We start from the raw sequence: 19,981 nt of genomic DNA on the forward strand, positions 1-19,981 counted from the left end.
ATTAAAATACAATACAAAGTCACAGATTAAAAACTTCCCTAAACAGGGCTGCCTTCAGGTATTTTCTAAATGTCAGGTAGTTATTTATCTCTCTGACCCCTGATGGGAGGGTGTTCCACAGGGCGGGCGCCACTACCGAGAAGGCCCTCTGCCTGGTTCCCTGTAGCTTTGCTTCTCGCAGTGAGGGAACCGACAGAAGGCCCTTGGCGCTGGATCTCAGTGTCCGGGCTGAACGGTGGGGGTGGAGACGCTCCTTCAGGTATACAGGACCAAGGCCATTTAGGGCTTTAAAGGTCAGCACCAACACTTTGAATTGTGCTTGGAAACGTACTGGGAGCCAATGTAGATCTCTAAGGACCGGTGTTATGTGGTCCTGGCGGCCACTCCCAGTCACCAGTCTAGCTGCCGCATTCTGGATTAATTGCAGTTTCTGGGTCAGTGCCTCTTAAGATGGGTCAGGAGATCTTTCTGCCTTAGCATAGGACTGGGTAAAACATGAATGCCGGCGATCTTTTCAGTGGTGTTGCACTTGGGCAGTTGGATTTTGTACCATCTTATCAAAAACTAAATGTAAAACCTGACACCCTAAGTAATTGCAACTGGGGGAAGGTGTGTATTTCAATTGATCAATAAACGTTTAATTGATTTGTTTACTTGAGTCTTTGACTAAAGCTTCAGTCCTATGCATGCAAGACTAAAATTCAATACAAATTGGGCCTTTGGTATCTAGTTAGTGGTAGGGGTGGGAAAATCTAAATTTTGGTTTCTCATTCCACGCCTCCCTTAAATCCACTTCTCCACATTTCTAAATCCATTCATGATATTATTATTTTTTAAAGTCCTTTTGAACATTCACCATTTTAGCGTGAATTTCTCCTCACGTAGCACATGTTTTATATTAAAAATTTGCCGAATATGCACATTTTTTCAAAGCATATTGTCAGGGAACTGTCCCCAATGCAGCGCAAGGTGGTGGAAGGGCTCTCCGGATGCTACAGAGAGCCCCAGTCCCACCTTGCCAGCAGCTCCTCCTCTGGTAGCGAAAGGAGTGGCGAGACGTCCAGCGAGGAGGGGGAGAGTTCACAGGGGAAAGTGGGTAGAGGCTCTGGGGATGCAAGAGAGACCCAGCACTCCCACATTCCCAAGGGCGATACAGGGGGAATGCAATTTCCATCGCCCCAAATACGTCGTGGGGTGAAAAGAAAGGATGGAAGGTGGGGTTTTTGTATACCGAAACTCTTTTAAATGCAAACTGGACAGAATTTCTCGCTGATCTCTAGTTACTGCCTGTGAAATATAGTTCTGAGTAGCTTGTTTAGCTGGTGTGTTTTGAGCAAAATAGCCTTTCAAAATGTTAAATAGATTTTTACTCCTTTTTTTCCTTTCTTTCGGAAGGGTACCCTCGTCGGAAGACACAGTTCTCCTGCAGAATATCCAGAAATGCTTGGATTCTATACAAAAAGGGAGAATCCTTTTGGAAAAGCTGAAGGCTGAACAAGGAAACCTATCTAGACACCTGACCAGGATGGACAAGGAGTTAATCCAAAGCCAGGTGGCTCAGATAGAACAGTGGTGGAAACAAATGGAAGACACACTTAAAAGGAAGCAGATCCGGGTTGCAGCACAAGCCAATGAATTTAAGGTTTTCATGGATAAAGCGCAGGAGCTCCAAAAGTTGCTGCAGCAGCAGCACTGTTTGCAAACAGGTGTGGACGCCCACAACCAAGCACACTCGGTGTTGATGGCCACAGAATTACAAACGCTTAAAAATAGTGTTTCTGTGTTAAAAAGTGATGCAGAGATGCAGATGAAGAGGATGTGGACCGACACAGGGAAGAGAGCTCTGGAAAGCGCAATAAATGATTTGCAGACTCGAGTGGAGGAACTAGAGCAGCTGACCCCTATGGAAAATGCCCAACGAAGTGGCCGTTATCCTCAGGCGTATGACATCACAAAGAAGATTGAAGAGGCTGTTTTGTGGGCCAGAGTCTCGTTGCCCCACCTGGACGGGAAGGCAGCACTTTTCCCGGACGATCTGATGTTGGAAATCGAAAGCTGCAAGGTTCTGATTGGTGCCGCCGAGGAGAAAAAGGCAGGTGTTGTTCAACTGGTTGACGAGGCGCAGCGCATTGCTCCCCAGTTGGAATCGGGCGAAGCTTCTGCCCTTGCCCTCCTTTTGGACCAGTTGCAAACCTGCTACAAAGACCTTGTTCCGACATTAGTTGAGCGGCTGGAGCGGCTGGAATCTCAGCTCGGAAAGAGACGGCAGCTTTTTGCAGACACCGAAAAATGGCAAGCGAAACTTAAAGAAGCAGAGAGAATATCCAGGCCAGGTGCCGGTGACACAAGCCTGAAGTCAGAAATGGACCATTGGCACGCCGTGGTAGAAAGGTCTGCGAAGGAGATCGAGGAAGCAAAAGGTATTGTAGATGCGTCCCCTCGGGGGCTAAATGTTTTTGAGCAGTTGTTTCTCAATGACTGCTTGAGAAGCCTCCAGAGCAGAACTGAAAGAGCTCACAGGCTAAACCAGATTAATCGCCATACAGCAGGAAACAAGGTGGATGCCTATGAAAAAGTCACAAGGAAGCTGATGTCATTGGAGCAGGATCTTCGCAGCCTCCAGCGTGAGGAATTGGAACTGGACAAGGCAGGTGTGGACCAAGACATTAAGGGTAAATTGTTTGTCCTTAAAGAGAGAGCAGTAGCCATCCAGTCAAGTTTGTCGCACTTAGAAAAGTACAAGGAGATTTGGGAATGCCTGCATCTGAAATGGGATGTACCAGACCTTGAGAAATTGCAAGGCGAGTGTTGCAAGCTGAAACGTAAGCTTGAGCAGAGGGTTAACTGTTCTGCAGAGGGCGATGGGTGCAGTACAGCACTCGCAGAAGTTGAGGCTCTCGTCTCCATTATACAGAAACACTGTGATGTTTTAAAAGACGGCTCCGACTCTATTGCCTCTGAAACCAGTCCGATGTCAGAAAAGACTTTAAGTTGGAAAGTGCAGCATGCCAGGCACTTAATTCAGGAGGCACTCAGGCTGTTAGGCAAAAGCGAGGCCTTTGGTCCTTCTCTCAAGGAGGCCAAGATGCAGCAAATAAAGAGCTTGGGCGTGAAAATAGATGGACTGGCACAAGTGATCCAATCTAAGATAACGGCTGTTCGAGAGAAATGCGGACACGAGCAAGGTTTCCAGAGCAAGCTGGGTCACAGTTTAGCAGCTTTAAAGCAAATTAAATCCGAGCTCCAGGAGCCCATTCTACTTGACTTGGAAACACAGACGATCCGATGTGAAAATATGTACTGTAAAGTGATTGAAGATGCTGTAGAAGTAGAATCTCGCGCTGCTGAAGATTTAATTAATAGAAAGAGGGGGGCTCAGGAAGGACAATCTTCCCTCCCTGATAGTTTGCAGAGGGAACTGGATGAACTGCAGAGCCTGAAAGTACAGCTGAAATCTGACATTGCCGCACGTAAAGTGAGTAATCCTAGATATCTTGTTTACCCTGTTGGCCTTTCTGCAGAGGCAGATCTCTGGCCTACGCTGCTTGGCTCCTCTGGCCTACTCTAGATTAGTGCTGGTTTTCTCTGAACAGCAACAGCTTCTAGTAACAAACTGCCTGACAGGCCTTCGAATGGGGGGCTGTCCTGTATAAAGTAGGAGATGTGACCACATGGTGGTCCCTGAGTGGAATATTCACCTGCCACACAACTTTTACCTGTCACCATCTCTAACTTTTGAGATGCCTGGTGAAGAGTTTGATAAATGGCAGGTTACAATAGCAAAGGGATTATTGACTGCTGGGGTTTGCATGCATGTTTTCCATGCTGTTCTTATTTGTCTTGGTTTTTCACTTTACTATACCACATTGAATATTAGTTTTCATTTTTCCTATTGTTTGCTGAGCCAGGGGCCAGACAGAAGCATACCACCGAAAAGGCAGGTCGGGCTAACCAAAAGTTTGTGTCCAGACTCTTATGAGGCATTAGCCAACACAATTAAATCTACTAGCTTGAAGATTTCTAGGTTTGGGGGCCACAACTGAAAAGGCCTTCCTACTAGTTAGACGTTAACTCGGAGGTCGGCAACCTGTGGCCCATAGGCCACAAGCGGCCCATGGAGGTTGTTTATATGGCCCATGAGCCGCCCCCGAACCGAGCTTCCCGCTCGGCGAGTCCCCGCGATCTGGCCCACGGAGCGATCTCCATGGGAGTGAACTGGCCCAGGTGAGGTAAACCTTGCCAGCCGGCCCCTGCGTTAACTTAATCTCTGAAATGGACTTAATCTGGAGCCCAACTATATTGGCAGGTCTTGTGGCATCAGGGCAGAGTAGCATATGAAATAAAAGGTGTGTATTTTTCACTCATGCAGTCTTGTGGCATTTTTTAGTTGCCTTTAAAAAATGCAATTTTGTTAACCTGTGCAGAGTGGCTTAAATGAAGCCTTGGGGACTGTGAAGTCTTACAAAGAAGCCGTCCGAATGGCTGCCGACCTCCTCAGCCAGCGTGAAGCCCTTCTCTCCGCTCCTCTGCTCACTCTGGATGAGCTAGAAGAGCCCAGCCTCCTCTCTCGCCAGAGACAAGAAGAATTTGAGTCTGCGATGTCTCAAGTAGAAGCGCTGACCTCCACGATGGAAAGCATAATCGAACCACGGGCCAAACTGCAACTGGAAAAAACCCTCGGCGACCTCGTTTCTAAGAGTCTGATAGCAAGAGAGCAGGAGCGAAAGAGAAAATCGGATGTGCAGAGGTAGGTAGTCGGTTCTCATCGCTTTAGAAAGCTGGCTAGTGGAGAGTTGAAGCAAGGAGCTGGAGGGAACCTTTTCACACTGAGGGCCACATTCCCTTTTTGGGCAACCTAAGGGCCACATGCAATTGATACATGGGGCCAGAGGTAAACATGGGGAGAGCAATAAATGTGAATTGCTCAGTAGGCTGGTTTCTACATGCACCACCCCCCTCTCTAAATCTCCTCCATCTAGGCAAGCAAGGGGCAATCTTATAGGGTTCAATGACACATTCATTGTGCAAACAAGGGCCAGTGGGGGGGGGGGAGGCGTGTAGCCTGTGGTGAGTTAGAGGATCAGGTAGAGTGGTAGGGGGTGCTTTGGGCCCCCGGACCCCACGTTCTTCACCCCTGCTGTAATATAATCTTGGCCAGGGGTAGTACCTCTGGTGGGGGACATGTTGTACTCCTTCCGGGATAGTGTGTCCACTTTTGGCCCCTACTCTGCACTCAGCTCTGACCTGTGGCTCCTAGAAGCTGTCAGCATGCAACAGCGGCCACACCCTGCCGTTAAAGCAGGAGAAGGTAGCTAATGGGTCTCAATTCCTCGGTGAGTTAGGGACTTTCCCTGTATGCCAGGGGTGGCCAGCTCCCAAGAGACAGCGATCTACTCACAGAGTTAAAAACTGGCAGTGATCTACTCCCTTTTGGGGGGGTTCAGGTCAAAGTTGCTGAGCTTTTTTTTTTAGGAAGGAAAGCCCTGTTTTGGGGGGTTCAGGTCAAAGTTATTGAGCTTTTTTTAGGGAGGAGGGAAGCAAAGCAGGGCTAAAATAATGAGTATTTGGGGGGGGCAAAGTTGTTGAGCTTCTTTGGGGGGAGCCAGTGATCTGCCAGTGATCTACCAGAGACGTCCACTGATCTACCGGTAGATCACAATCTACCTGTTGGACGTGCCTGCTGTATGCGAAGACAGGCTCTGTCAGATTGAATGGACAAGACCAATAGTGGGTTCAGTGGTCAAGAGGGCGGTTTCTGCACATGATGTAGAGCAGGCATAGGCAAAATTGGCCCTCCAGATGTTTTGGGACTACAACTCCCATCAGGACCAGTGGTCAGGGATGATGGGAATTGTAGTCTCGAACCATCTGGAGGGCTGGGTTTGCCTATGCCCTGCTGTAGAGGGAAGTGAGGGGCAGGTGGGGCTCGTCCACCTGGGAAGGTAGCTGACCTAGAAGCAGGAAAACTCTGACTCTAAACCTCCAGTGCCTCCAAAGCTAAGGCGTAAACCCTACAGAGCCCAGCTGGTGCCAAACGTTTTGCTCTGCTTTCCTTTGGACCGCATCAGCGAGGCTGAGAGGGGAGTTTGTTGTCTGGGCAGTCCAAGACCTCCATACACGCTGCCCAGGCTTGCACGCCAGGGAGGTCACTTTGGCGATGCTAACACGGCAGTTTTACTTTACCCCCGGAGGCGCACTCCATTGCCTCTCGAGGAAAAGGCAGATGCCAAGAGTGCATCATTGTGGCTCACAGTAAAGCACCAAAGTTAACAAACGACTTGCCTGGGAATAGGCACATGGGCTCCGCCATAGCTCCTGCCAGCATCTGTTCCTTGGATGTCCATTTGTGCATGCTGCTTCTGAGCTCAAACAAAGAGACGGTGCCTTGTCTGAGAAGGTAGGGCTTGACAGGGCAGGTGGGGTCTGCTAGGCCCAGGGATAGTGAGTGGGTTCATGGGGTACGCTAAGCCAAACGTTGGCTTAGCAAGACCCTACAAACATGTGGGCTCCTAGAAATGGGTTTGTTGCCACTTTGCTCCTCCCCTGGTCCTTTTAGCTGCCATGCCAAGCTACACTAACCCGAGGTTTGGCTTAGCTTCCTAACTGGGATATGTTGTCATGCTCTGTCCTCAACTAATTACAAGCTGTATGTAGCCAAGAACGAGCCAGGTGTTGGTTAAGAGGAATTGTTGAAAATCACATATCCCGTCTTGCATCAGCAGAAGTGCAAAGCCACCACTGGATAATATTTTTTTTAAAAAAAATCTCTTTTGTATATACATTTAGTTTGTGCCACTGGTTAAAACCTTTGGGCTGATCTTTCCACGATTGGAGGGGGGAAAACGGATGTGTTTTAATTGCTTTGTTTAATGTTGTTGCATTCACAGATGCTTGGAAAAATACAGCCGCTTCAAAAAATCCAAAGAGGTGATACATGTTAATCTCGACGATGCGGAAAGGGTGCTTCAGAAATCTTTGTACCATATTCCAGTGTCTTATAAAGAAGCTTTAGAGCAGTCAGAACAAAGCAAGGTGAGAACAATCTTCTTCACCACAGTGGCATGTTTTTATGATCATGAATTTTTGCAGTCCTCAAAGCACTTCACGCATACACCCACCCACAGTGTAAATAATCTTTAACAATAATCCTATGAAGCTGCTCACTGTTATGGCTAAACATAGATGCAACAGCAGCAGCAGCAAGTCTATGCTTTAACGGAAAGCAATTGGCTGCGAGAGCCTTAAGTCTATTATGTGCCCCACACAATAGCTGTGGAATGCACAACTTTAGACAGCCATTTGCTGTTTAAATTGGTCCCCCTTGGGAGGCGGTTGTGGGCTGAGTATTAGTCATAACCAGGGGCCAGCAAAGTTTTTGTGGCTTGGGCCGGTTCACGGTCCTGCAGACTCCGCGGTGGGCCAGTGTGCGTGCACATGCACACATGCGCAAATGCGCAAATGCTATTTCCGGTGCTACTTCCGGCACAGAGGAGGTGTGCACAGCTTCCCGTTGGCTCCAGGAGCTTCCTGCAGCTGATGGGAAGCCAGCCAGCGTCACAGAAGGAGGTTCCTGCTCTGCTCCACGCCGGTTTAGCGCGGTGCACAGGAGGCGTCCGAGTGGGTGGCGGGGGTTCATGGACTGGTAAAACGACCCCCAAGGGCCGCTTGTGGCCCATGGGCCTTAGGTTGCCGACCCCTAATCATAACCATGGTTTGTTTAGCCAAAGTCCGGTTTGTCTGACTGCTTGAACCAGGGGTCAGCAACCTTTTTCAGCCGTGGGCCGGTCCACCGTCCCTCAGACCATGTGGTGGGCCAGACTATATTTTTTTGGTGGGGGGGCAATGAACGAATTCCTATGCCCCACAAATAACCCAGAGATACATTTTAAATAAAAGCACACATTCTACTCATGTAAAAACACCAGGCAGACCCCACAAATAACCGAGAGGTGCATTTTAAATAAAAGGACACATTCTACTCATGTAAAAACATGCTGATTCCCAGACCGTCCTTGGGATTTAGAATGCAATTGGGCCGCATCTGGCCCACAGGCCTTAGGTTGCCTACCCCTGAACTGAGCCCTACAAAGTAACCCAGCGTTGCTTCTTGGGAACAAATTAAGATGTAGTTGTTGTTGACTTATGAACCAGGGTTTGCTTTAACTACAGTTCTGCTCTCTGTCCAAACCCAGAAGCTTTGCTTAACCATGGTTTGTTTGTTTGGTCACCCACCTATGATGCTCACCAAATTATTAGAGGCACAAGGCATGGGCAGCTGGAAAACAAACCACATTTGGAGAAATCAGCCATGCCTTATTTGCTCAAATGTGAGACTACACGTGGCTTGATGGACAAACTGTGGTAAAAACAAACCATGGTTTAATGTTATATATGGGCACAGTAATTTTATATTTTAGTTTATTGTGCTTGCTATGTGTGTTTTTACTGTCTTTTAGCTTTATTATGTGTTTTGATTTTTTAAAAGTAAGCTGCCCTTGGAGACCTACCATGGGGTTTAAAATAGGAAAGACATCTTACAACAAACAAAAAGAAAATATTTCACTAAATCCAATTGCTTACGCTAATTCTTTATTTTAAAGATGATGTCCTCCAGACTGGTTTCAATCGAAGAGGATCTAAGGAAGTTGCGTCAGGAATCGGGACAACTGGTTTTGATGTGCAGCGAAAATGATTGTGTGCTGATCGACACCGTTGTGTCGGCTTTGTGGCTAAAGTGGCTTTGTTTGCTTGACGCTGCAAAAGAATGGGAGGGAAAATGTGAAGAACAGAACCAGGAATGGAAATCCGTCATTGAAGAAGTGAGTCATTTGTGTGGGGGGGGGGAGAGCTCATCCAGGTGATTATTCCAGGTTTGATGCTCCACAAGCTATTTTAATTCCATTTGATCTCAAATATAGGACTGTAGCTCAGTGGCAGAGCACGTGCAGGAGGGAAGTTTGCAGAAATACAAAAATAATAAGCGGGGGGGGGGGACTTCCCTTTAAAAAAGCAGCTGATTGAGGACTGAACATGCTCAGTGGCACAAAATGCTGATTGGTTTTCGGGAGGGAAATGGAGAACTGATGAGGAGGGGGGATGGAACGGAGCAGCTGAAACAGGAGCGTTCCATGTTGCAACATTTAGTTTGAAGTCCCTCTTGTATAATGTAAATGCGCTTAGTGTACGCAGGGAAATTCTGTTAAGAGCAATAAACAATCATGGCTGTTTTACATTCTGTATAAAATAAGTGTTATTAACTGCAATCATTTATGCATGCTTTCTCAGAAATAGATCCCACTGTGTGTTGAATGTGTGCCACTTGCAAGTAAGTGCGCAAAGGATCATAATCTTGTTTTCCTTCTCCCTCCCCTGGTGGTTATCTTCTTCTTTCTTCAGATGGAACGAGAAAGCATCATTCTAGACAATCTTCAGGAAGAACTGCCCGAAAACACGAAAGAAATGGAGAGGGCCACCAAAGAGGAGCTGGAAGAATTCCTGGAATGTACAAACATTTATGGAGAAAGTGTGAATGCTGAGAAACTGTTGTTGCGCTTAATACTTCAACGTGTCAGGAGCATTCTCAGGGTCCCCGAATGTCCGTCTGCGGAGGGAGGAGGAGGCCTTCCTGTTATGAATGAAATCCATACCATGCAGAATCGAACGAAAGAGTAAGTCTGTGTAAATTGTTGAGGCGTACACATTTATGCTTGGCTTGGAAGAAGTGGACGGAGAAACATTCTTCATTTCTCATGAGACTTAAGACTCTGAATCCTCCACTGAAGCCAAATGTGGGAAATTCAGGACACATAAAAGGAAACACCTTCCCACAGTAAAGCACAATTGTAATTGTAAGACAGTGTGGTGTAGTGGTTAAGAGCGGTAGACTCGTAATCTGGTGAACCGGGTTCGCGTCCCTGCTCCTCCGCATGCAGCTGCTGGGTGACCTTGAGCTAGTCACACTTCTTTGAAGTCTCTCAGACCCACTCACCTCAAAGTGTTTGTTGTCAGGGAGGAAGGGAAAAGGAGATTGTTAGCCGCTTTGAAACTCCTTAGGGTAGTGATAAAGTGGGATATCTAATCCAAACTCCTCCTCCTCCTCCACTTCTTCTTCTTCTTTTTCTTCTTCTTTTTCTTCTTCAGCAGGGAAAACCTGTGGCCCTCCAGGTGCAGTGGGACTCCAGCTCCCATCAGCCCCAGCCAGTATTGGTAAAGGATTATGGGAGTTGTAGTCCAGCAATATCTAGAGAGCCACAGGTTCCTCGGGCCTAGTTTAAAAGCGATAAATCTAACCAATTAATTAATTACGCATTGCGTATTTATGTGCAGTAGCAGGTGGGTTGGTGCAGCATTGCTCTCCTGGCTTCCTAAAACCGTGTCGCTAACCAGGAGGAGGGGTAAGGCCGCAGGGGGCTTGGCATGGTGTGGACACGGTGGCAGGCGCATCAGATTGGCTCTTGCCGCCACAGCCGCACCATGCCGAGCTCCCCCACTGCTTTGCCTCTCCCTGCCTCCCGATAAATGGCAGCAATGCATGGCATGGGGCAGCTGGTAGATCAAAACATCCCCACTCACACTGCCCCACTACCCACTACTGATTGCGTATGACGATCCTTAAGCCCACAATCCCAAATTTACTTACTTGGGAGTAAGCCTCATTGAACTCAGTGGGACTTACTTCTAAGTAGACATCGTTTGGTAATAGTTTAAAACAGTGTTCCTCAACCTTGGGTCCCCAGATGCTTTTGGCCTACAACTCCCATCATCCATGACCGCTGGTCCTGCTAGCTATGGATGATGGGAGTTGTAGGCCAAAAACATCTGGGGACCCAAGATTGAGGAACACTGGTTTAAAAGATAAAGAAGCTCCGCGGTTTTCAGTGAGTGGAAATGGAAGCTGTGCTCAGAGGCGTAGGAAGGTCAGGTGGTACCCGGTGAGGAAAATTTCTTGCCACGCCCCCCATTCATTCCCCCCCCCCTGCAAAAATGGTTTTATGTTATTTCATATTTTCTTACAAAGGAATAATAACAAGTAATAATAAAAAAACTTTTATTTATATCCAACCCTCCCCGGCCAAAGTCGGGCTCAGGGTGGCTAACATCAGATACATAACATTGGTATAAAACCAAACAATAATTAAATTGCCTCCTAAAAACATCTCAGAATCAAATTAAAGTCTAATTAGATGGCTTTCCACAGGGTTAGGATTGGGAACAGTAAGTGCTCCACTGAACTGAAATTTCAGCATTCACGACATAGGAAAACAGCCAAGTAAACAGCTGTTTTGGTGGAGGAGGGTCAAGATATTAACCGATATGCATGAAATTTCATATATAGCTATATAATCCCTAGTATAGTAAGATAAGACCTTTGGAGCAGGCATTTTTTTTAAAAAAAGTTTTTAATGAAGCGCCCTAGTAGGGCAGTAATTGTTCCTTGATAATTTGTCACCCCCTCCATTGTGGCAACTGGGGCGGTCCGCCCCCTACGCCCCCCCTTGCTACACCCCTGGCTGTGCTTGAGTTTAGGACCTTTAGAAACCAGGTAATGTGCTCATATTAGGAGCTTGCCAGAACCCAGATTCTAGCTTCCCTTGACACCTCCCCTTAATATTACGACTTGCAATTTTCTCAGGCTCTTCCAAAAGGCTCAAAAGCAAAAGGATGCTGTGCAGTCTGAAATTGAAGAGCGGGACAAGGTGAACGAGGAGATCAGCGCTTTGAAGGCTTCGTTACGTGACACTGAATCTTTGCTCCACGAAACAGACTTAGAACCGCTTAATGAAAAGACAGCGAAACTTGAGGTTGGTAAAACATCCACTGTCATTCTTTGTGGTTGCAACACAAGTACAGGGTGGGGTCTTCATAGGTGGGGTGCTGATATTATTCCAGACTCCCTCCCTGAGCCTTCAGTGTTAATTTTGAAATCAGCGAATGATCCATTAATATTTCTATTTTGATATGTCAGAAATACAATTTTATTACTGGAGATAGAACTGATAATAAAGCATATGGCATTGTATCAGATAATAGCTATACCACACTTTCCGGAGGGTTTCCCCATCCCATTCATTATAGCAAAAAAAATCTAAAACATTTTCAAAGTGGGTTTGTTGTGTAGGAGTGCAATTTTTATTGTGAATATCCCTGTATCTGATTGAATCCCGCCTGCAAAGTCTGGAAGCACCAAAATCAATCTACACCAGTGGTTCCCAATTAGCTAATTACTGAGGACCCCCTATTTTTTCAAAAGCCAAGCCACGGACCCCCTCGTGGAACAAAATTTGGAACAAAATATGGGGTGGCCTCTAATAAGCACAGGATTTTAGGTATACTGAAAAACGGACTAGGGCCGAGCGATATCTGGTTTGCAACATCGTGATATATCAGCAGCTAAACATCGCAATATTCTGATATATACAGCTGTCCTGTTCTCCATCCATTGTGCAATACCAGCAGTGCCTCAAAATCGGCTGCCCTGCTTTCCTTCTTGCAAGGAGCGATATATTGCTGTGTATTGCCAGGTTGAAATCGTTATCACAGTGTGATTTCAAAACCGATTTTGGCCAATATGTTGAAAAAACGCACAGCACGTAAACAGACCGTAAAATTTGTGATATTACCATGCAAAAATGACAAAAAATTAGTTGTTGGGGGGGAGGCAAGGGATGGGGCTGCAGACCCCCTGGGCGTATTCTGCGGACCCCCAGGGGTCCCTGACCCCTAATTGGAAACCACTGATCTACACCAAACATTCAAAGCAGTATCACACCACTTTAAGCTGCTGTTGCTTCCCCTGCAAAGAATCCTGGGAACAGGCTACTGAGGGTTGTTAAGAGAGCCCTATTCCCATCACAGAACTACAGTTCCCAGGGTGGTTTAGCAACCCATCCCTTTTCCCCAGAGGACTCTGGGAACTGTAGATCTATGAGGGGAACAGGGATCTCCTAACTACTCTCAGCACCGTTAACAAACTACAACTCCCATAATTCTTTGAGGGAAGCCATGACTCTCTAAAGTAATTTGATACTGCTTTAAATGTATAGCGGGAGTGTGGCCAAAGATACGGTAATAGATAGAAGCTGCATCTTATGCAGGCATAACTAGAGAGGCACTTGTATAAATCAACATCAGTGCCCCTGGCCACACAAAGGTTCACATGGTTTTATTCATGGAAATATGCAGTGTCGTCTTTTTTTGTAGGTTATTAGGTGAACAAATGCCCTTACTTTCCACTTTCCTTCTCTTACTGTACAATACGTTGATTCGAATCTCAAAGCTCAGTATTTAGGTGCCTTGGCCTTAGGAGCAACACTGTAAGTAAAACGTCCTAGAAATTTGGCTGAAAATTTGCTTCTTTTCAGTTGTTTCTGCCATGTAGATCAGATTAAATTTCTGGACCACAAATAGTAGACAACTGTCAAGTTCCTTTTAGCTCATGAAACTGATACTCTTCATGCAGAACTGGGACTGGCTGTTTTTCCTCCGATCTTTTCGTTAGAATGGACACAAGAGTTAAATATACCAGCTGTGTTGCTTTTTGTTGAATGTTATTGTTGGTAGGACTTCATTTGGTAAATATGTGTTGTTGTTGTTTTAAGGGTTTTCTTCCCACATGCACCAAAACCAACCCGCGAGGATTAATCGCAGATGTATTTTCTGTGCTAATAATATATTATTTCATCTGTCAATATGCCTCGGCAGGACAATGGAATGGTATCAGGTTTAATTTATTCTTGGGTGAATTGAAAAGCACCATCCAACTAAACAACGTGAGCATCTCTCAGGTTTAACCTGCTTGCCTGCCTAGTCAAAATGAGGCTTTGTACGGCACCAAAACTACCATTCCGCTTGCTAACCACAGTGGAGACTCCCCTCCCTAACAATTGCTATTGCTTCCTTCTCCCTCTTAGGAAATCCAGAGAGCCATTGACAGTCAGAAGCAAATTCTCCAGGAGATAATGGATAAGTTACGTATCAAATACACTGAAATGTATACGATAGTTCCCGTTGAGATTGAAACTCATTTGGAAGACTGCAAGCAAACTTTGCAAGAGCTAGAAGAAAAGGTAAAAGCCACATTTATTTGTTTTGATGCTCAGAACAGTTTATATTGGATTTCCGGCTTATTTGCATGCACTTTTTGCTTGACGTTTGGAAAGACCTGGGTGGCTTATGGTCTCTGGTTAAGGCATTGTCCTGACCTGCAACTGTGTAGCTTCAACAATAAGACCATGGAATATAGGAATAGCATTGGAGGCCGACTTATATGAAGTCAGACTATTGCTCCATCTAGCTCAATGTTGTTTACACGGGCTGGCAGCAGCTTTCCAGGGATTTAGGCAGACATCTCTTCCTAGAGAAGATAGGGATCAAACCGAGGACCTTCTGCATACCAAACAAGATACTCTACCAGTAGGCTATACCACCTTTCAGTCTTCCCACATTTACAAAACCATTGGCTAATTTGTCAGGCAGATTCTAGGCAGCCTGCTTAGCTGCGACATGGCGGCAATTTAAGGGGAGTTCAGGCTGTTCTTTAATCCCTAAAATGTGCTTTGCATGTTCAGGTTTCAAAAAAATGTGAACATGGATTGTCATAGCATTTTCTATTTAAAAACGTTAGTTGACTTAAAAAGCTAATGCGTTTTACTGCTTGGTAAAAAAGAACAAGGACCGTAGAAAAGACCAATAATTTTAGTTGCATATGCATTCTGTTTGCTGTTTAAAAATGAAAATTGCCAACTTCGTTTGATTTTACATTTTTGCAATATAGTCCAGTAATTTGACCTTTCTAGTGAAGTTTAAGTAACAGGGAGTCATGAAACAGAGTTTTATAAAATTGTGCATGGTATGGAGGAAGTGGCAAGAATGATTTCTTCTTCTTCTTCAGTGGGGTCATCAAGTGAAAATAAACAGTATGAGATTCAGAAAAGCAAAAGGGAGGCATTTCTTCACACCATCCATGGGTAATCTATGGAATTGCTTGCACAAGAAATGGCAGTGGCGGCCACCAACTTTTTAAGGCTTTGAAAGGAGTGGCAAATTCATGGAGGAGCAGGCTGCTAATCACAATTAACATATCTATTGCTGAAAGCAACAGCAACAGTGTCCTATTGCCCTCTCATGCCCTTCTTCCTGGCTTCCCAAGGAACAGGGGTGGTTGTTGTTGTTCAGTTGTTCAGTCGTGTCCGACTCTTCGTGACCCCATGGACCAGAGCACGCCAGGCACGCCTATCCTTCACTGCCTCTCGCAGTTTGGCCAAACTCATGTTAGTAGCTTCGAGAACACTGTCCAACCATCTCATCCTCTGCCGTCGCCTTCTCCTTGTGCCCTCCATCTTTCCCAACATCAGGGTCTTTTCTAGGGAGTCTTCTCTTCTCATGAGGTGGCCAAAGTACTGGAGCCTCAACTTCAGGATCTGTCCTTCTAGTGAGCACTCAGGGCTGATTTCCTTAAGAATGGATAGGTTTAATCTTCTTGCTGTCCATGGGACTCTCAAGAGTCTCCTCCAGCACCATAATTCAAAAGCATCAATTCTTCGGCGATCAGCCTTCTTTATGGTCCAGCTCTCACTTCCATACATTACTACTGGGAAAACCATAGCTTTAACTATACGGACCTTTGTCGGCAAGGTGATGTCTTTCCTTTTTAAGCTGCTATCTATGTTTGTCATTGCTTTTCTCCCAAGAAGCAGGCGTCTTCTAATTTTGTGACGGCTGTCACCATCTGCAGTGATCATGGAACCCAAGAAAGTGAAATCTCTCACTGCCTCTATTTCTTCCCCTTCTAATTGCCAGGAGGTGATGGGACCAGTGGCCATGATCTGAGTTTTTTTTGATGTTGAGCTTCAGGCCATATTTTGCGCTCTCCTCTTTCACCCTCATTAAAAGGTTATTTAATTCCTCCTCACTTTCTGCCATCAAGGTTGTATCATCAGCAGGGGTGGTGCTGTGGTCTAAACCACTGAGCCTTTAGTCCTGCTGGCCACATGACCCGGCAAGCTGTCTGTGGACAAACGCTGGCTCCCTCCGCCTGAAGCAAGATGAGCGCTACACCCCATAGTCACCTTTGACTGGACTTAACCGTCCAGGAGTCCTTTACCTTTCTTTACCTTTTACCTTACTAGGCTTCCCTTAGGAGGCTCTGGTTGGGAAACAGAATGCTGGACTTTATAATATAGTCTATATATTGTCCTAATCCAGCAGCCAGGTTCTCCTTAAATTCTTAGAACCCTCAGCAGGATAATATGATTATGTATCTTATTCCCCAAACCTCTAGAGATTCATAAAATGGAGAGATGGCAGATTCGTTCCACATACAGATAGATGTAGGAAGCATAGAAAGAAAAAAGATGACACAGAGGTTGCCTGGAACGTGGTTTAAGGTATATAGGATTGTTTAAAATGATCTGTCGGTGGTTTCCAGATTATTGTGATTCAAAGAAGGCAAGAAACCTGAACGTAATTTGAAAGGTCCTGTGTTAGTTTGGTGTTTGTGTTTCCTTTCTTCTCTCCCTTCCATTGCAGGACTTTTCGTTTTGTTATAGGTGTTGTTTTTAAACCACTCTAGGTCACCACTGAATCCCTGAAGCTTTCCCCACACTACACGGCAGATAAAAAAATACAAGACATCAGCAAAGGCCTGCAAGCGGTTGAAAACATGCTGCAGCAGAAAAGCAACAGCACTGCAAGAGCAAAAGAAATCCAGAAGGTATTAATGACTCAACAAGGGTGTTGCTTAGGTCTGTTTATTTAAGACGTTTATATCCTACATTTACTCCAAGGAGGCCTACAGGGCTCCGCTTCCCATTTTATCCTCACGACAACCCTGGGAGGTAGGCTAGGCTGACAGAGAGTGGCAAACCCAAGGTAACCCAGTGAACTTCACGGCTGAGTGGGGATCTGAACCCTGGTCTCCCAAGTACTAGTCCAGGGGTCAGCAAACTTTTTCAGTAGGCGGCTGATCCACTGCCCCCTTGTGGGGGGCTGGACTATATTTTTTTTTTGGGGGGGGGATGAACAGATTCCTGTGCCCCACAAATAACCCAGAGACGTATTTTAAATAAAAGCACACAGTCTACTCATGTAAAAAGACCAGGCAGGCCACACAAATAACCCAGAGATGCATTTTAAATAAAAGGACACATTCTACTCATGTAAAAACATGCTGATTCCCGGACTGTCCGCGGGCTGGATTTAGAATGCGATTGGGCCGGATCTAGCCCCTGGGCCTTAGTTTGCCTACCCATGTCCTAGTCCAACACTCTTTAACTGTTACACCCCCTGGCTCTCCCATCCTTGTCTAATGCCCTCGAAATGATGTTGGGCTCAAACCCACATCAGTCCCAGCCAGCATGACCAGTGGACAGGGATGATGGGAGTTGTAATCCAGCAACATCTGGGGAGCCCTAGGTTGTAGAAGATGGTGTGATGTGTAGCAGACCTGCTCCTTCCCCAGGTCCCACCCTCCACAGTTGCATCGACCAGATTAGAATCCACTGCTTCCATTTCCTACTAATAACAGGTTGTTCCATCCAATCTATGAACCGCCGTGAGCTGTAAACTATGGTTTGTCTGAACTGGCCTGGATTGTAGACTGTGGCTTGATCTTGGGTTGTTCAGAAAACAACAGAGTTGAAGAAGTAACTATTGTTTGTCTCAGTTCGGGCAAAATGAGTAACTGTGGTTATCATTATCGTTATTTATAAAATTTATATATGTAATAAGTAAGTAAAACTTTAATACGGTCAAAGACCAGCAGAAAAATAATACAATTCAATTCATAAGTTAAATTTCTATATCTTATAATAATATTGAATATTACACAATTTTAAAATTGACTATTAAAAGCGTGGCTATTAAAAGCTGAGTCTCTGTCGCCTCTCCGACTGTTATGGGTTACTTGGGATCCTTATCTTTGGTGATTGCTTTCATCACGGCATGTCTTATTCTTGTCACCAAGTAGCAATATTGAGCTAAAACCCTAGTAGTCTCTATATCTGTGTCAGCTAGCAGATAGTTGGTGTAAACTTCTCCTGATCGGCCGAGTTGTATGACTAGGAGCGGTTCAATTAACTCTTTTCTCGTCTCTCAGTATAATGAGCAGTGTAGCAAAATGTGCCCAATTGTTTCAATCTCTTTGATTTATATATGTTCATCCAAGGATCACAGGGCCAGGTGCAGTATAAAAACACAAAAATGCAGAAATGGATGCTTCCCAACTCCTCCAAACTGGTGGAGTGGGGAGAGCACTGTAGTAGTTTTTAATTTTTTTATTTTTAAAATAAGTTGTACCCCAAAATTCTGCTTGTTTTCCAACCGTTTTTTTTTTAATTTAAAAAAATAAATCTGGGTGCTAATTATTTCTGTCTTCTAATAATTCCGAGACCACTTTGTTTCATTCTTCAGTTCTAACTGAGCTTGATGGTCTGTTACTGTCATCTTCGCAATCACCTTTTCTTACTCCTGTTTACATTTGTCTCGTCCCTAATTGCTGTTGCAAGTGTCTCCAAACGGATCACAAACAGGAATAAAGCCCCTTTTGGTTCATGGGTGTGCTGTTTTTTTGCTACACGCAGAGAATCTGGGACATGCTGGACCTTTGGCATTACAAAATGAACGAACTGGATTCCGAGATTCAAGACCTCGTGGAGCAAGATCCTGGCCAGCAGGGTCAAGAGCTGATGGATCGGTGGATGATTCCGCTGCAACGATACCAGCAAGTCTCTCAGCGGGCCGAGCGCAGAACTGCAGACTTGAACAGGGTAAGAGATGGCTGGAGACAATGGGAAGGCAGACCTGGCTAATCAAATGTCCAACGTGGATAGCTCAGTTGGTTAGAGCGTGCTGCTGATAATGCCAAGGTTGAAAGTTCGATCCCTGTATGGTATAGTAATGCAGAGCTGGAAACATTTGACAACACAAAGAAAGTTTGGCGGATTGCGAAGCATCTTTTAGCCACTGGTACCGATTATTGGATGAGTGACATTAGGCATGGCCTTTTGGAATGGTTGGAGGATTGCGAAGCATCTTTCAGGTGTAGGTAGTCTTGGCGGTGAGTGAGTAGTGGTTTCAGGCCTTGGGCGGAATCCTTTAGTCATCTTCCTAAATGGGGGGGGGCACTCCACGCCCCCAGTGTGGCGGCGATAACAGGGTTCCCCGTTAAAGGGGTATTGGGGGGGGAGGCATTGTCCATACGCCAAGAGGTTGTCATTGCTCTCCCCCACCAGTGGCGGCAAAATGGGGGGCGGGCTATCTGCTTGAATATACGTTCTCTAGAGCTAGCCCAATCCCCAGACATTCTGGTTAACCCTGCAATTTCCCAGATCCCCAGCTGGGGGGCTGGGAAGGAAAAACACCCAATGCTTGAGCCAAGGTCTCCCTACATCTGAATCTTAATAAAGTTGTGGCCAGGTTTAATCCCATAGCACGTTGTGTTGTGTCATTATTCCGCTCAGGGGTCGCCTGGGGTTTGGGGGACTCCGCCTGTCCACGCAAAGTGGGAGAAACACATGTATCCAATGTTGCTAATATCCCTCTTTGTTGTATCCAAATTTCCCCCATATTGTTAATACACCCTCCCTCCCCCTGTCCTCCCAGCTCTCATATTCTAAACCAGGAATGGAAACCTATGGTCTTAAAAGGCTAATTTCCCCGTAGGTGTTACGAGCAGCTGCATTGCTTATTGGAATTGCTTTGCAGCAGCTTTCAACAATCCCAGGGCTTCGTTCGTTCAGCCTAATATAAAAATGATAATGCGGCGTTTTTTTTTGCTAAAGGCTACCAGCAAGATGGAAGAATGTGAAGAACTCCTGAAGAGCACCCAGGTTTGGCTTGAAAACACTAACCGTCTGCTCACAGAGGAAGCTAAAAGTGACTCTGCAAAAGCTTTGAACAAGCATGCTGATGCACTCCAAGTAAGTGGATAATCAGCTTGGCTAAGTTGAGAAGCCCAGATGGCAAAGTCTTGCATGGGGTGCAA

General features: G+C 45.7%; 1 protein-coding gene across 1 annotated transcript in view; it reads left to right on the plus strand.

The window, feature by feature from the left end:
* The window catches only part of SYNE2 (spectrin repeat containing nuclear envelope protein 2), a 208,396-nt gene that overhangs the window by 80,750 nt on the left and 107,665 nt on the right, over positions 1–19,981 (plus strand). Inside the window, exons 45-54 of the mRNA XM_033172755.1 lie at positions 1,396–3,475; positions 4,425–4,747; positions 6,888–7,032; positions 8,601–8,819; positions 9,397–9,668; positions 11,633–11,801; positions 13,911–14,066; positions 16,571–16,711; positions 18,579–18,764; positions 19,779–19,916. Of these exons, the coding sequence (XP_033028646.1) occupies positions 1,396–3,475; positions 4,425–4,747; positions 6,888–7,032; positions 8,601–8,819; positions 9,397–9,668; positions 11,633–11,801; positions 13,911–14,066; positions 16,571–16,711; positions 18,579–18,764; positions 19,779–19,916 (3,829 nt within the window). The remainder of the gene's footprint in view (positions 1–1,395; positions 3,476–4,424; positions 4,748–6,887; positions 7,033–8,600; positions 8,820–9,396; positions 9,669–11,632; positions 11,802–13,910; positions 14,067–16,570; positions 16,712–18,578; positions 18,765–19,778; positions 19,917–19,981) is intronic.

This window comes from Lacerta agilis, chromosome 1, assembly GCF_009819535.1.
Source record: "Lacerta agilis isolate rLacAgi1 chromosome 1, rLacAgi1.pri, whole genome shotgun sequence".
Lineage (NCBI taxonomy): Eukaryota > Metazoa > Chordata > Lepidosauria > Squamata > Lacertidae > Lacerta > Lacerta agilis.